Genomic DNA, 16,711 nt, shown 5'->3' with positions numbered 1-16,711 from the left:
ACAGCCACAGACTCCAGCGTGGACTGAGCCTCACTCTTGGGATAGTTGTTTAGAGTCTGCCTTGTCATCAGGGACTGGTAATTTGCTCTATTTTGAGACAGAGTCTAGCTGTGTAGCTCAGACTCTCCTTGAATTCACGATCTTCCTGCCTCAGCCCCCAAGTGTGGAGATTAGAGGGGAATGTCACCACATCCATTTGGGAACAATGATTTTTTTTTTAAGTTGAGAATCTTGAAAATCACACATCAGTACCAAGAAAACTGATAAACAAAGTGACTTCCTACTTTGACTTTGAGAATTTTAAGGGACCTCTGGGCAGACGGCAGCCTGTTTCCAAAGGCACACAAGCTTCTTGGGTAGAGATACAACATGAGGCCTTGGATGATGGTGTGTTGAGAACCAGTCATGTGCAACCCCAGAGAGGAATTCCTCATCCAAACAGATGGACGATGAGCCATGCCAAGAGTCAGAAAGCTGTGCTTTCGTCATGTTTAGGAAGTGAAATGTTTAGGATGTCATTAGAAAGTCTAAGTGCACGCTGGGAGAAGACAGGAAGAAAATAAGAGGCTTCAGTATCTCTAAAAAGGGGAAGGTGTTTTTGTTTGTTTCTGTTGTTGTTTTGATTTATTATTGTATTCTAAGTACTCAGAAGGGTGCTGTGTATTTGGAGAGTATCGTGAGAATATGATGAACAAATGGGTAGCTGAACGAGGTGTTGGCACGCATGTCGTCTGTATGTTCTAGCACGGTGTTGACTATACAAAGATTAGAATAAGTTCTTGGCTGGTAGACACAGATTCGCATTCTAGCTTATAATGATAAGTCAGAATCTCATCCTATATAGGCCCACTTTACAAGGTAATTTTAATACGTTATTCTTCCTCTTTAAAACCACCTATTTATTTGTTTCTCCCTTGCCACAAGGGAGTGTCATAACTTGAGGGGATGAGGAGGGTGGAATGAAATGAGTTATTTTTTTAGGGGGAGTTAAACTTTGTTGAAAATTGGCTTGAATATATCAAATAGAACGAAAAGGAGAGAAACTGAACACCTAAATTCCTCTCGCTCTGTAACAGGAATGGGGCAGGGGTTCAGCAAAGCTCGTGGTCATGATGTCCAGCTGGGGATGGTGCCGGGCCTGGCGCCCAGGACTCTGAATATCCAGAAGTAAACAGTCTCAGACACAGAGCGTGAGGCTGCCATGTCCTGAGAAGTTGAACAGGGTAGTTTAGCTAGAATTAAGAGTAAAGAAAAGCCTTAGGAAATCTGGCTAGAGGAATAAATGAGAGATGGACGTGGTGGTGCACACCTGTGACCCCAGCATTTAGAAGGAAGAGGCCGGAAGATCAAGGAGTTTACGGCCATCCAGCTCCGTGCGCCTGGTCTAAACAATAAGAGATTGATTACAGGGTACCGTAACTAGTAGAGATAAAGAATTTGGGCTCATCTGTGTCAGTGATGTTGAAATAACTTTTAAGCAATATAATTCTTTTTAGAAAGAAATCTGAGAGGCCAGTATGCACAGTTAACTTAAAGGAGGCGGGTGGTCTTCTGCCCCAGCTCTTGGGCAGAAGGAGGAAGAAGACAGCAGCCGGCTGCGGTGCATTTTCTTCTGTTTTAAGCACTGACAATTTTATGTCCTGTGCTCCCAGAAAGAAAAAAACACAGCCTCATTTTCCTCTTCCAGTCTTCTTTTCTTTCACAAACAGATGAAAAAGGGAAAGGGAAAAGTTTGCATAAGAACTGCTCTTTGTTCTGATTAGAAGCCGGTAAGGGACTTAAGATTCACGGAAAGTCTAGCCTTCAAGGATAGGAGGTCTTTGATGCCTCAAACTGCGGAGGAAAGAGAATCTTCTCCATTTTAGACCATTCAGTGGGAAGACGCTCACTCACGGACTAAATTTAGACTTTTAAACTCTTTCCCCGCTAGTGCTAGTGGAGGTGAGTATAATTGAGTACTATGCTTGGAGCGATAGTATTACAATTGCTTTTTAAACCGAAGACTTTCCTTGTGCTTTATTAAAAACCAAGCTAGTGAATCTTGAATAGCATGCGAGCCACCCACGGCAGGCATGCATTCTATTGTGTGTGGTTTGGACTGCGTTTGGCCAGCAGCACTTGCTGAGGACCCTTTACTCCGGTGAGGCGGCTGTGAGTGGTGATGCAAACGTGCCCGCCCTTTTCTGGGAAGACAGAAAGCCTGAGTCAGGCGGCAGCGGCTATTAAAGCGCTGGGTAGGGCAGCTGCGGGCACTTCGAGGATGAGGCTTCCCTGCTGGTTCTGGCTGAGCTCCGCTGTCCTCGCTGCCTGCAGAGCAGCGGGGCAGGCACACAACCTGACCGAGGGGCTGGGGGATGCGAGCGCCCAGGCCGCCTGCCCCGCCAGGCTGGAGGGCAGCGGGAAGTGCGAGGGGAGCCAGTGCCCCTTCCAGCTAACCCTGCCCACGCTGACCCTCCAGCTTCCGTGGCAGCTTGGTAGCATGGATGAGGTGCTCAAAGAAGTGCGGACCCTCAAGGAAGCTGTCAACAACCTGAAGAAATCCTGCCTGGACTGCAAGTTCCAGGCTGACGACCACGGGGCCCCGGGCGGGACTGGAACAGGAACCGCCCCGGACAACCGAGTCCAGGAACTGGAGAGTCAGGTGAACAAGCTGACTTCAGAGCTGAAGAATGCCAAGGACGAGATCCAGGGGCTGCAAGGGCGCCTGGAGACGCTCCATCTTGTAAATATGAACAACATCGAAACCTACGTGGACGACAAAGTGGCCAATCTAACGTTTGTGGTCAACAGTTTGGACGGCAAATGCTCCAAGTGTCCCAGCCAAGAATACATCCAGTCACAGCCGGGTAGGTGTAACCAGGTTCTTACCATTTGTTCGTGAAAGCTGTATAGCGAGATAGTGGCCATAAACATTAACCCGAGAGAGTAAGTTAATAAGCCTTTCATCTGTTCGTTACGGCAGGAGAAACAAATATTTGCTTAAACGAGACGCGGTAAAGGGTCTAAATTACAAAAATCCTATTAGCCGTAATCAATTGAGACACTGCCGTCAGTCTCTAGACTTTCTATCCTAGCCGACCTACAGACAAGCAGAAGCAGGCTCCTCCCAGGCTGGTGCGTTTAGCCTGCTCAGTGTCGGGATAGAGTTCCTGGCTGTGCTTACTAAGGGCACCGAAATCAGGTCTGGGGTGGGCGGGCCGCTTCTCAGAGCAGCAAGTGGTCTTTGAAAGGCTTTTGCAAACAATCTGCTATGCTTGATTCTCAACTATCTAGTGAGAACGGGGGATTTTATACACAGAACAAAAGCAGCTTCCTGTGTGTGCCAGACTTTTGGTTTAAGACTGAGTGGCATATCCATCCTCACGGTCCCAGTTAGTTAATGTTAATGCTGTTTATAAAGACCACAGACTAACTGCCTGCTGTGAGCATAGCACTGCTTCCCGACGTTCCTGAGTTCCCACGGCTGCTGCTGCTGGTGTTGCCACACTCCAGAAGGCCACCTCTCTGTGAGGTGCCCATCCTGACTGTGAGGTTGGTGAGACAGTGGAGAGTCTCCTGGAGGTGATAGGTCATGGTGTCAAGGACCACTGTCACCAGTGACCCTTATCACCAGGTAGACATTGATGTTTTAGGTGACATCACAAGGTGTATATTAGATGTGGCACGGCACGGTAACTTGTAATGATACAAAAATATTCTATTATTTACCTTTTCTCCTAAAACTTTTAGGAAATGAAATATTATGAGTTCTACATAGAAACAAATAGATTTTTGTGGCCCACAAGTACCTTATATTAAACTTACTTTAGTTGACTCAAATCTTAATGAAAATCAACTGGGAACAAATAGTTGGTCTCTGACCTCTACAAAACCCTGTTGACTGATTACACTGAGCCTAATCACGCTGATGCTTCTCCTAGAGATCAAACTGTAAAATACTGGTTGACTATCCCATCCTGGATAATGAATCCAGAGTAATATTGGTATATTATTGGGGGAAGCCTTTATCTAACCTGAACCTCTCTACAGCTGTCAGAAAACGTGAATGAGTGATGGCGTGATGCTGTACAATGGAGGTTGACGCTTTACTCGGGACATAGCCTGTCAGCTTTGCTGATTGTGTCTAGGATGTGGTCCTAGGAGACTTGGGCGCATCTCAGCTCCAGGACAGCATGGTTATGGGAACATGCTCTCTACCAGGGGATTTGACCCATGTCCTAGCTCCTACCACTTGTTCCAAGCAGGAGAGATCATTGCTCTTCTTTGAGACTAAATGACTATACAAGCAAGCTGGCAGTAACTCTGCCTCACCAGGACGAGGTGTGGATCCACCCCCAAAATGTTACAGAGCTTGGCTGAGTTTCTGGAGGGAGCTGGCCCTCCCTGAACCTTGCTTACACCTACTCTCTCTTTGCTTGCTGTTAGTGTTCTCACTACTGTTACCAAGCAACGGCAGTCCCCGTAACCAGGTCCAGGTGAGGGTACCAGAGCCAGGTTCCATGATCACCAATAACTAACTTACCAAATTGCTTTGGAGTCTAAGAATTCTTCAGATGCATAGCTGTTATTAACAAAATTCCATGCCTTTCTCTCTCCCTTCTTTCAGTTCAACATCTAATATACAAAGACTGTTCTGACTACTACGTGATAGGAAAAAGAAGCAGCGAGACCTACAGAGTTACACCGGATCCCAGACACAGCAGCTTTGAGGTCTACTGTGACATGGAGACCATGGGGGGAGGCTGGACGGTGCTACAGGCTCGCCTTGATGGAAGTACCAACTTCACCAGGGACTGGAAAGACTACAAAGTGGGCTTCGGAAACCTTGACCGAGAGTTTTGGCTGGGTAATGATAAGATTCATCTGCTGACCAAGAGTAAGGAAATGATTTTGAGAATAGACCTCGAAGACTTTAACGGTGTCACACTGTATGCCTTGTACGATCAGTTTTACGTGGCTAATGAGTTTCTGAAATACCGATTACATATTGGTAACTATAACGGCACAGCAGGAGACGCCTTACGTTTCAGTAAGCATTACAACCACGACCTGAAGTTTTTCACCACCCCAGACAGAGACAATGACCGCTATCCCTCTGGGAACTGTGGGCTCTACTACAGCTCAGGCTGGTGGTTTGATGCCTGTCTCTCTGCAAACTTAAATGGAAAATATTATCACCAGAAATACAAGGGTGTCCGCAATGGGATTTTCTGGGGCACCTGGCCGGGGATAAGTCAGGCACAGCCTGGTGGCTACAAGTCCTCCTTTAAGCAGGTCAAGATGATGATGAGACCCAAGAATTTCAAACCATAAATTGCTAGTGTTAATCTCTCCAGGCGCCTGTCTAAAGGCATTGAGTTCCTTCTGCCTTTTACCATAGGCCTGAGTTTATAGTCCTTTGCTATGGCTAACACATTTCCTTTTAAACTTCACAGCTTTTAAAATAAAGCTAGAAGTATCTAAAAAGACTACTTTGTTGCCATTGTACATGAATGCTTGAAAGTCCTAGAGGTATTGACAATCATACATAATATTTGCAAACCCTTGAATTTTTATTAGTTAAAAGTTCCCTACTAGATTTATTATTTTTTACAATTAAAAAAAACTAAACTATTCAGCAAGCTAAATATCTACATAAGCAACTTTTATTTTCACTAGGGCTAAACATGTATATTTGCAAATACAACAGTCTTTTCGGGCCCAAGCTATTCATATATTTGTAGCCAAGAACTGTAGTGCTTTCTTTGAGCCAAGAAGACCTTAAAGCATTTTAGTTCTCAAAAACGAAGCAGGGGCATAAAATGTGTAGTTAAACTTATTGATGTGATACTCATGAAATATATAACATGGCAGTAAAATGCCTTAGAATGTGGTAGCATAGTGTGTCCTTCCCCATCCCCACTGGGAAACGAGGTCGCCCTGGAGACTTTGGTTTAGTGGTACTTCATTCAGTGTTTAGATCCCATTAGAACCCGATGCAAAAGCTACATTGTTGTCGACCCCTGCTTCACATGCACAATAGTTTTTAATGAAGGTGCTAGGCTACTGTAAGGCTTCCTTGGGGAAAGGCATGGTAGAGGGAAAAAAAAAGTTTAACTATACTTTGAAAGCCAATCCCATACCCAAAGCATACTACTGTTGAGGGGTCAACTTCCTAGGAAGCTGACTTTTCTAGAATAAATTTATTTATTAAGATGAATTTTGAAATAGTTCAAATGTTATACATTTTAATCCTAAATAGTCAATTGCTTGTTTCATTCAATATATATGTCAATTATAATTCCTGGAGCTTTTAGAATTCCTTAATTGTGGAATGCCAAGGATCACATCAAAAGGCTTTAGGAGCAGTTTCGTTTCATCATTGTGCAAAGGGGCCTCTGCAGAGAGAGACAAGCAGCCGTACGTGCACATTTGAAACGCCCGAGTGAGCGCTGTGTGTGCCAGGCATCTGAAGGAACCACACAGTATGCAATGTGCAAGCGATGACTTTGGTCTTAACGTTTCAGTGTGGTTTTCAATATATTAACCAAGCTTTAGAACACATTCATAAAGATTCAGCGTCTTTGAATACAATTATGGAGGACAGTTACTGACTTTACTACTTAAACTTTCAGATACGCAGCAGCCATTGTTGAAAAATAGTTAAGAGGTGCGAGATATTTTAAAAATATGAAACATGAAGCTTTCAGGTAAATACAATGAAAATTAATCTATTATTATTACAATTAAATTACCAGAGTAAGGTAAATACATGCTGAATTAAGTGACCAAAGTGTAAACTATAGATTCCAAAGGCTGCTTACCTACTTTGAAGAATATTGGATGTTAATGACATAATTGATGGGGTGGTGGCTCACCCTTTAATCCCAGCACTTGGGAGGCAGAGGCAGGTGAATCTCTGTGAGTTCAAGTCCAGCTTGATCTACAGAGTGAGTTCTAGGATAGCCTGGTCTACAAGAGCTAGTTCTAGGAAAGGTTTCAAAGCTATAGAAAAGCCCTGTCTCAAAAAAATAGAACAACAAAAAAAAAAGGCGAAGAAGATTTTGATATTATATAATATACATGTTTTAAATCCTGTCTATCATATATAACTATATATAAGTCTAAAGAACTTCAGTCATAAAAATGGGCATAAAAATGATCATAGCAAAGCAAAGTATACACTTATTTTTACTGTGTGTTTTTCAGGGAAGTTTGGTGAATAACAATCCATGTAAATTATCTTTGCACAGTCAATGGATCAAAATGTTTTTTCTATTAAACTCTTATGACAGTTTTCTAATAAACTCTTTAACACAGAAATTTATTTTTCAAATTGTTTTCTGTCAATCATTTAAAAATATATTGTGGACTTTGATAATCTTTAACATGTTCATTGAAATAATCCTTTGTCTTAACTATTTACTAATATATGCCAATGCTCATATTTGCAAATATATATTTTTAGAGTCTTGGTTTCCTTTGGGTGACTAACATTGACTTTAATTATTACTTTATTACTGAACCGTGAAAGTAATTTCCTAGGAATTTGGCTGATTTGCCTATCACTAAATGAGAAGGTCATTTTGCTGCTAAGCAGTAACGCACCAAATATACTCATGCATCTGGTGAATAGAGCGTGCATATGAGAACACATGAAACACTTGAACCCCAGTACTGGCCGGCCCTTGACTTTCGGTAGTCTCCCCTTACCCCTCAAAAATTTAAAGATAAAATGGATACATATAATTACAATAAACTCTTGTTTTCAAGTTCTTTTCATTGATGTATATTTAAGGTTATGTTTCATGTCTCTTTAAAGCCTGGTAAAATAAAATATTTAAACTTCACATCCATCCTTCAATGTGGAAACACTGTCTATAAAATGACATTTATGTATCTATTATTATCTGAAAAGTTGAACCATATTTACATGATCTAGATAATATCCCTGAATCTTTAACTACACTGAGTATTATTTCTTTAAAAGGAAGCAGTATGGACAGAGAGAAGAACACCACTATCTATTTCCTTTTAGGATATGTCGACACACCCTCGGTATGGAATTTCCCGCTTTCCGTTGTGGTGTTTAGCTCTCCCTCCCCTTTGCCATCACTAAGGTTACAGGTGGGGTTAGTGCTCCTCTCCTGATGGATGCAGACCCTTGCCAAGGTCTTCACTGCGGCTGTGAAGAGTCAGAAATGAGAGGAGAGGTCCACTTGGAGAACCCAGAATACTCCACTCCCTAAATACAGCTCTCTTATAGTTTGAGGTGTTCCCTCCCTCAATGTCTGTCAAGGCTCTGTGTGTCTGCCTGGGAGACACCATTGCTTTCTTTGCTGAAGGAATGGTTTGATTTCTCCAGGCTTCTCCATCCTGCTCATCAGAACCCACAAGGGCCTGCTCTGATTATCAAGCGTAAAATCACACAGCGGGGAAGTCTCTGCACATCCTTGCCAGTTTAGCAGGAGCGCCAGGGAAGATATATGTAGACAGATTTGGAGGCAGTGTGACAGAGAAGAGGAAATTTTAGAAGTGATTGAGTTTGTTAGCATATGTACTTGCACCAAAACTTATCCACGCCAAAATGAGTCAAGGAGAAACGGTTTGCTCTAATTGTTCGCCTACCTAATTAACATACTGATATTAATAGCAGCTTGTGTTAATGAAGCCGAGAAGCCAGAAATGTCTTCAAACTCAAAGGCTTCTGGAGGTGAGAAGTCTGTGTGGAGCTTGCCTCAATTCATTTAACAGATACCTGCAAGTGTCCCAGAAGGTCTCCTTGGAGGATAGAGATATGCCGCTGACCAACGCAGGTAACCCTGCCTCCCGATTTAAACCAGGAGAAATTTTCATGACAACAAGCACCACATGTGTGAGGATTAGAGGAGGCCGTGCTAACTGAGCACAGGGTATAGAGGGGAGACGTCTCTGTGCTGACACTGTAGAGGCCGGATTATACAGGCCATATTCCTACATGGTATGGCAGTCAAAATTCTGAGTGACCTGCCGCCATCCTAAGGATATACTAATGTCGTTCTGCTCCCTCTACTGTAATTTAGGCGGTCGCCTGGGGAAGAGGTGTTTTTCTGTCTGCTGACAGAGTAGGCATAAGTGTGGATGTGGCCTAAGTCATTCTCTCTACTACCCAGGAATCAGAATGCTCATGAGCTTCCCCTTTAGTTTACATTTTGATATAAAAGCTGTTTGGAGAATAAACTTGGATGATTTTCAGGATGTAAATTCAGGATTTCATAAAGAATCCCTAAAAACTCCCTCCCAATATAGTTATGAGAGTTGTGGTTTCTTTTTTTTTTTTTTTTCTTTATCTTTATCTTTTCTTTTTTTCTTTTTTTTTTTTTTAACTGAGTTCAGGACTTTTCATTTTGATTCCCACTTAATTCTAAGAAAACAACTTTCACTTTCTTATACTAGATCAGAAAATGGTCATGTGTCTTTGTCTCTCATTGCCTGGGACCTTCAGGCAATGAAGTTATTTTTCTTTAAGAATTTTAAAGAACTAGAGACCTGAAAGTAAATTCCAGGATCCAAGGAAGGCTTCCCACATTACCCTCTGCAAACATGCTAAGATCTTCGTGATCTGTTGCTACATCTAGGTGAGTTGTGTTTTCATTCCCACACCTCCACTCTGGAGCTAAAAATAATTTAGGTCCTGGACCTGACAGACTCCATGTTAACAGAGATATGAAGAAAGGAGTAAGAAAGCAGAGAAAGATCTGAGAAGAGCGAGTTCCAAGCCAAGAGAACAAGAAGCATCCACGTTTAGAGTCTGGAGAGCAGCTGGCACTTTTGAGAGTCATCAGAGATATCAGTGATCCGAGCTATTTCTTTCACAGGTATTTATAAAAGTTACCCAAGCGAGAGGTAGCTAAACTCAAATTCCTAGCCACCGTTGCCCTAGCACTGACCCTGGATGAGGATGGCAGCAAGAGTCTGGCCAGTCACGTTCACCAACACCGCACCGGACCCCCGCCCAGGGGTACTGCCTGCATCTTCTGTTTGCCGTGGTGAACGCTGCTCCAGGAGGCAACGCTTCCCACTCTCACTCGGAGACCCTTCCCTGGGAGGGACATTAACTACCGACTGTCAGTCATGTGGGAGCCATCACCCATCTTCAGTTTTCCTGACGTTCCTGGTGTATTTCTTAGAAGGTGACTAGTTTTCCACAGAAAAGCTCGCATGGTGACCCTCAGTCTCATTCCTCCTCTGCCTTTTCCACGGTACATCTTGTTAGAGCCGACATGGTTTGTATCCAATCAAAACAATTATATAATATTTTTGGACAGGAGATAGTTTTAAATTAATGTATTTTCAAGGGTGTTAATGTCCCTACTTAACCTAGCGTTTAAAAACTGTCTTCCTGAAGCTAAGTCACGTTTATAATAGCGCTGACAGAAAGGGCAAACAAATCCCCATGCTGTCAACATATACCACGTGCTCCATGGTTACGTGGCAGGATTCACTGGTAGAGGCGTTTTGCTCAAACACAAAGCGCTTTGCAAGTAATCTGAAAACTGGTGACTTCTCATGCAAATACCAAAGTTCTTATTTTCACCTATTAAAGAAAACAATTTTATAAAGCGACTCACTTGAAAATCAATGGTATTAGTAAGGGTTATTTATTAAAAAATTTTCCCATTTGAGGAAATATTTAAAATTTTTTGAGATTTTAATTATTTGTGTTTTATGTATATGAGTATTTGACTGTGTGTGTGTGTGTGTGTGTGTGTGCACAACTTGAATGCAGTGCTCCAGACAGCCAGAAGAGTGCATTAGATTTCCTGGAACTTTGTGAGCCAATATATGGGTGCTAGGAACTGGACCCAGGTCCTCTGGAGGAGCAGCCGTGTTCTTAACTGCTGAGTCATGAGTCATTGTTTCAGCAATTTGGACAAGTTTTTTTTTTTTTTTTTTTTTTTTTTTTTGGTTTTTCGAGACAGGGTTTCTCTGTGGTTTTGGAGCCTGTCCTGGAACTAGCTCTTGTAGACCAGGCTGGACTTGAACTCACAGAGATTCGCCTGCCTCTGCCTCCCGAGTGCTGGGATTAAAGGCGTGTGCCACCAACCCGGCAAGTTTTAAAACCCAATTAAGTCAACTATTAGAAGCTCCCCTCCCCCAGGGCCCCAGACTGTGGGGAACTATGGAAGTGGAACAAGACAGACACCTTCACTGTGAACACAGGGTTGGTGTTTAACATCCTGAACTGTGGGCAGAGATTCTCACCCTGCTGCAGTGGCCACACACCCCTGCAGACATGTCAGCGCTGTCAAAGAAAGCAGGATTGAGAAATTCCGACGATCTGTAGCCTGAAACATTGTCCCAACTGTAACAGCTCTGCTTTTCTAGATCTTGGGGTCTTTTATTTTACTGAAATAAAACATTCGATAATCTCTCCTTCTCTGTCACATATTCCTGAAGGGTACGGTTGTGAAATAAAATGGGATAACTGTATGGTGGTTCTAAAACATACATATGGAATATGAAAATATGTAAATCACCGAGAACTCAGGCTGACTTTATATGAAAACTGCACTCAGAAAGGAAGACGCCTCCCTGTGGACATTTGCTTTAGAAGTGATGATTATGTGTATTCTCTCTCTCTTTCTTTGTCTCTCTCTCTCTCTCTCTCTCTCTCTCTCTCTCTCTCTCTCTCTCTCTCTCTCTCTCCTAGGGCAGCTACACACAGAACGGTCTGCAAGGAGCTAACTGCCCTCAGCGCGTCCTGAAGTCACTTCAGATTCGCTTTAAACAGGAAAGGAAAGAATGAGCGGAGATCAGTACAGCAGCAGGGCCTGGTAACGGGAGGAGTGGGCAGCTCCGCGTGCGAGGCAGACACTTGGGGAAGAACTTGGGACCCTAGCTGGCCCAAAATGAGAGTGAGAATGGCTCCAACTCTGAGCACGGCACACTTGCCCTCTGGGTACAGGAGCAGACGGAGCTCTAGGAAGCAGGAACTAATTTGGCTGCAGCAGGGAACGGGGAACAAAAGATGGTGGCTCAGATGGCTGCTGAGGGATTTGACTGCTGAAGACGAGGAAGTGGCAATGATCAAGCAAGGGAAATTTCCAATATAACTATTTGTAATCTCCTCCTGCCTGGGCCTGGAGAGGACCATGGGATGTTGGGTGGGAAGGTTCTGGAAAGAAGATTAAACACTGCTTCATAAACAGCAACAGCAGCAAGGAGAAAGTGGGTGGAGCTACAAAGAAAAGCATAGCCCGGAGGGTGAGACGTGAGCGGCTGGACCTCTTTAGGCAGGCGCTCTTTAGGGTCTGAAAGGCGCGTGGAATCTCCTGTGCTCGTGAGGAATTTTAGCCAGTTTTGCACTGGGTGAGCCATGGAACACACCCCTCCTTTTCCTGAGAGGACACCTTAGCAGCGCCCCGTGGCTTCTCAAGGCTTTCTGCTGTGAATCTGCATTTCCTTCCTACTGTGCTGGGCGAGGGTCAAGGCCAGGGAGTTCTGTCCACGCGTGTGCAGCCGGTTCAAAGGCTTCCCCCGTGGTCCCTCTGGAGCGAGAGCGGGGGCTGATGTTTATGTGACTACAGAGGACCTGGGTGAGCATGCATTCTGGGAGGAGGAGAGAGAAGACGGACATAACCCTGAAATGATGCGCCATCACTACAGATAGTGCGGCAGCTGTGAAGAAGAGACATGAGCTGAAAAAAAAATGCTCCAGTAATCTAACAAGACTCAGGGAACCCGAAAGCTTGGCTGGCAGCTAGCACACAGAGCAGAACCAGGAACTATCTTTATCCAAGCATTCCCACACCACCTACTGATCTTTTCCCGTCAAATTATTAAAATTATTAAAATTCAAACACAGTCCATACACACGCATTACAGGGAGCAAAACTGTCTTCTAATTCTGAGGATTAGTACCAGCTAATTCTTGTACCCCCCCCCCAATTTATATTGATGACTCTACCCAGGTGTGCCTGTTTGTTTCAGTTTGGTTCAGGTGGGTGAGACTGTCAAAAGTACTTTTGTGTCCCAAGACAATGGATTTGACATTGGGCTCTAACGTATTGCTGGTGTCTCCTTCCTTTTCCGTCACACTAAGTACCGCAGACGGAGCAAAGGTTCAGATATGACTCAAATCGTCAAGGTGCTCTGAGAAAGCACAGGAAACAAATTTATAGCGTCAGAGTAACAAAGGTCTTTCAAAGTATGACAAAATCCTGGAGCTGCAAAGCGACAATCGATTCGAGCGTCTAAGATGCATTTCCATATTGGGAATAAAGCGCCACGAGCAAACACAAACTAAAAGAATTATAAACTAAAAGAAAGCACACTATACACAAAGGCCTTCAGAGAGAATAACGTGTAGAGAATCCCTACGAATCTATAAGAAAGAATTCAAGCCCCCAGTGGAAAGTAGAATGTTAAGAAAAGACACACACAAAGGAAGCACAGACGGCTCCGCTTAACTGCAAGTTGAGCTCCTACAAGCTGGTGCATTCCATGTGCCCTGCACGCATGAGCTGGCCACACCTTGCTCTGTCAACCCGATAATGTGGTCTGTGTGAGTCACCCAGCCTTCGGCTTCCTGCTTCTCATCTTATCCTTCCTTTGACCTCCCCAGCCGCACTTTTCAAATACGAGCTAACCAATGCAGAGTGCACACCTCAGCTGCTCTAAGCAACTCGGAGCACACAACACCCCAGAGAACCGTGGGGATTATTTAGACGGGCTGTTCCTAAAAGCTCACTTTGTGTCGCCCACTCTTTAGCTCTTCCCCAGTTCTGCCTTGCTGTCCACCTCCCGACTACTCTAATACTTTGCCCCGGCCCCTTCCACCACACGGCGTCCATCTGCTTATAGGAACCGCGAGTACGAAAATAGTTATTACTGTTCGATCATCTTCTGACTTGTGGGCTTCCCAAACTTCAAAATTTCTATTCATGTTGTGTGTGTGTGGTGTACCACGGACTCTCATGTGGCTGAGCCTGGCTTTAGGTTTTCTATGTAGCAGATGACATCTTGAATTCCTGACCGCCTGCCTCCACCTCCCAAATGCTGGGATTGAACACTATGTGCCACCATGCCAGGCAGAGAACATGTTAGGCAACCACCCACTCTGCCAACTGAGCTACCTCCCTAGCCCAGTATGCTATCTTTCAGGATGGTCTGACATAGAAACAGAAGCCCCCCCCCCACTGCAAGGTAAATACAAGGGTATGATAAAATGTCACCACCCCCCAAGTAACAAGACATCCCAGGAGTACAACAACCATTAATGAGAGAAGCCATGAATTGGAGAGAGAGCAAGGAAGGGTGTATAGGAGGGTTTGGAGGAAGGGAAGGGAGGAATGACTTAATTTATATTACAATCTCAAAGATAAAAACATAATTAAAAAAACATTACATGGCATGCAGTGCTGGTTGGAATAAAGGGAGACGCGTATATGGTTGCAAATTGTTACAATCTTCTAGGGAAGGCATCATAACAATGAAGACAGTTTAAATACACAGACAATGACCCAGCAATTGCATTTCTGGATATTTAACAATGTTTTACAAATGGGATCTGGAAGAGATATTTGTATATCATGTTGGGAGAAACTGAGAAATGAACAGAGCTGAGGTGTTCACTGACACGAGAGTGGATAATCACGCAGGGTGCAATTCTGACAGAGGCTCCAGCAAGGCTGAACCTTCATGACACTATGCTACGCAGAGTCAGTCAGCTGCACACAGGAAACTGACGCGTGATTCCACGTGTGATTCCATTCTTACAGGCATGGAGCAGCCACATTCAGAGATGGAGAGCAGGGGGTGGTTCGGGGGCTCCAGAAAGGGGAAGTGGGTAACTATTTAATGAACGTGAAGTTTCAGTTTTGCTGGTGGAAATGTTTCGGAAGATGCTGGGATGGAGCAAGAGAATGCTCAACATCACTACGAACGTGAAAATCCATACACTTTATCATAAAGATTCGGAACTAAATATACCCACTGACCCAGCAACCCCACTATTAGGAATTTCTCTTTTTAATCTGATAATCCCAGTGTGAAATGGCGCATACAAGTTTTCCAATCTATCATTGTTTCTAATGGAAGCATAAGACTGAGAATGAGCAAACTCTGAGGACAGAGAATTGCTATACTGTTATACTGAAACACTATGTGAGTCATAGAATAGTATGAACGTAGATTTGTATGTGTAAAATGTGTATTCTAATACCACCTCCTTGTTTGTGCACAGACATAAAAGGTGGCTCGTCACTGTGGCTCTGAGGGGTGGGCTTCAGAGAGCGGAACTGGGTAGAAGGCTAGCTAACTTTCATTGTATATGGTTCTGTGCCCTTTGAATTTTGTGCTATGTGCAGTTTTTACAAATTAAATATTAGTTTTAGTTTAAAAGCTAACCTCACGGCTGGAACAAACTTTGTTATGAGGCTTCTGCTAGTCTGTGGTAGAACATCCCAGTCTGGGTACATCTCACTGCTCAGCCACTGACAACCTGGTCTTGCTGCTCAGAGAGTCACCGATGGTGCTGCCTTCACTTCCTTTCTGGTGTTGACTCATTAACCAGTGTCATCTGTAAATCTGGTTACCAGATGGCCGAATTCCCAGTCCTGTTCCATTTTGTTTATTGCCCAGGGCTCCATGTATGGATGTCAATGCTTTCTCAGCAACAGCAATCCACATATTTTAACTGGAAAGGGTATTCTTGGTTTCAATACTTAAACTTTCAGTTTCAATTCTCAGTTCTTAGAATGCTACGGGTACACAAGATGTCCAGTCTCAGAGACCCACAGCTTTCCAAAGCCAACTTATTTCCCCTCTAAGGCATGTTCTTTCTTTTATTTAAGGAGAGAATAATAGCAATGAATTATTTCTCCTAGTTCTTACTTTCAAAACCAAACAACAATAACTACAAACCAGCATCTAGTTTTAAAGTTCTTTCCTCTAACCCTCAGGAAGGCTCAGGGCCTCACACCATCACATGGTCGAACACTAAGGCACACCACCAGCCATATTGTAAAACACTGAGAAGCAGTCTCCATAGCCTGACGAGGATGGCCTCAAACATGATCTTCTTGTCTCTTCCTCCTTGTAGATGGATTATATAGTATTATACGACCACACCCAGAAAGGAGTTTATTCATAACGTTCGATCAAGTTCTGATAACAGATAAAATGTCAATAGAAAACAGTAACTATGAATGTGAAAACACACGCACGCACCAGTGTCCACACTCATGTCCCACGGGAAGCCCACATTATGTCAGAAAACATGGAGACCATATGAACCAAAAGAGAGAAAAAGAATGCAAGTAGACGAAGGCCATATGGTGGCCACCACATTTTCTCGCATCTTACCCTTGGGCTTGGTGAACTGTGGATGTTCAGGGAAGATGGTGAGGTTGAGAAAGTAAGAGGCTCTTCAGGAAGGAGGGGGAGGATGAGACGGCAGACAGATCTTCAGGTGGGAAGTGGGAAAATGCTGTTTTGCCTGTCCTGGTTTTTATAAATTGACCTTTAAAATAAATACTATATATAAGTGGGAAGGATAAATGTGTAATGCTCTTGTTATGTAATTTTCATTTCTTTTTCTTTTTGGTTTTCATATCTCACTAATAGCTATACTTGTGTGTAAATGTGTAAACGCGACATGCCATAGATTTCATGTGCCATGATTAGGAAGAAGCAAACTAACATACAGTGGTTACGTCAGAACCGGAGTTACCTTTGGTGGGAGCAACAG

General features: G+C 43.6%; 2 protein-coding genes across 2 annotated transcripts in view; one reads left to right on the top strand and one right to left on the bottom strand.

Annotated features, from left to right (window-relative positions):
* Ccdc146 (coiled-coil domain containing 146) overlaps nucleotides 1-16,711 on the bottom strand; it is a 125,512-nt gene that overhangs the window by 78,394 nt on the left and 30,407 nt on the right. The window lies entirely within an intron of this gene.
* On the top strand, nucleotides 2,177-7,625 carry Fgl2 (fibrinogen like 2). Its single transcript, XM_057758725.1, has 2 exons — nucleotides 2,177-2,846; nucleotides 4,607-7,625. Exons 1-2 carry the CDS (start codon nucleotides 2,261-2,263, stop codon nucleotides 5,311-5,313), a joined length of 1,293 nt encoding a protein of 430 aa, XP_057614708.1. The 5' UTR covers nucleotides 2,177-2,260; the 3' UTR covers nucleotides 5,314-7,625.

This window comes from Chionomys nivalis, chromosome 26 (assembly GCF_950005125.1).
Source record: "Chionomys nivalis chromosome 26, mChiNiv1.1, whole genome shotgun sequence".
Classification (NCBI taxonomy): Eukaryota; Metazoa; Chordata; class Mammalia; order Rodentia; family Cricetidae; genus Chionomys; species Chionomys nivalis.
This window is presented reverse-complemented; position numbering and strand designations above follow the sequence as displayed.

Excerpts from the sequence above, each read along its gene's own strand:
- Fgl2 (XM_057758725.1), top strand. The coding sequence starts at position 2,261 with ATGAGGCTTCCCTGCTGGTTCTGGCTGAGCTCCGCTGTCCTCGCTGCC. Across the intron at positions 2,847-4,606 it reads ATACATCCAGTCACAGCCGG|TTCAACATCTAATATACAAA; the intron begins GTAGGTGTAACC and ends CCCTTCTTTCAG.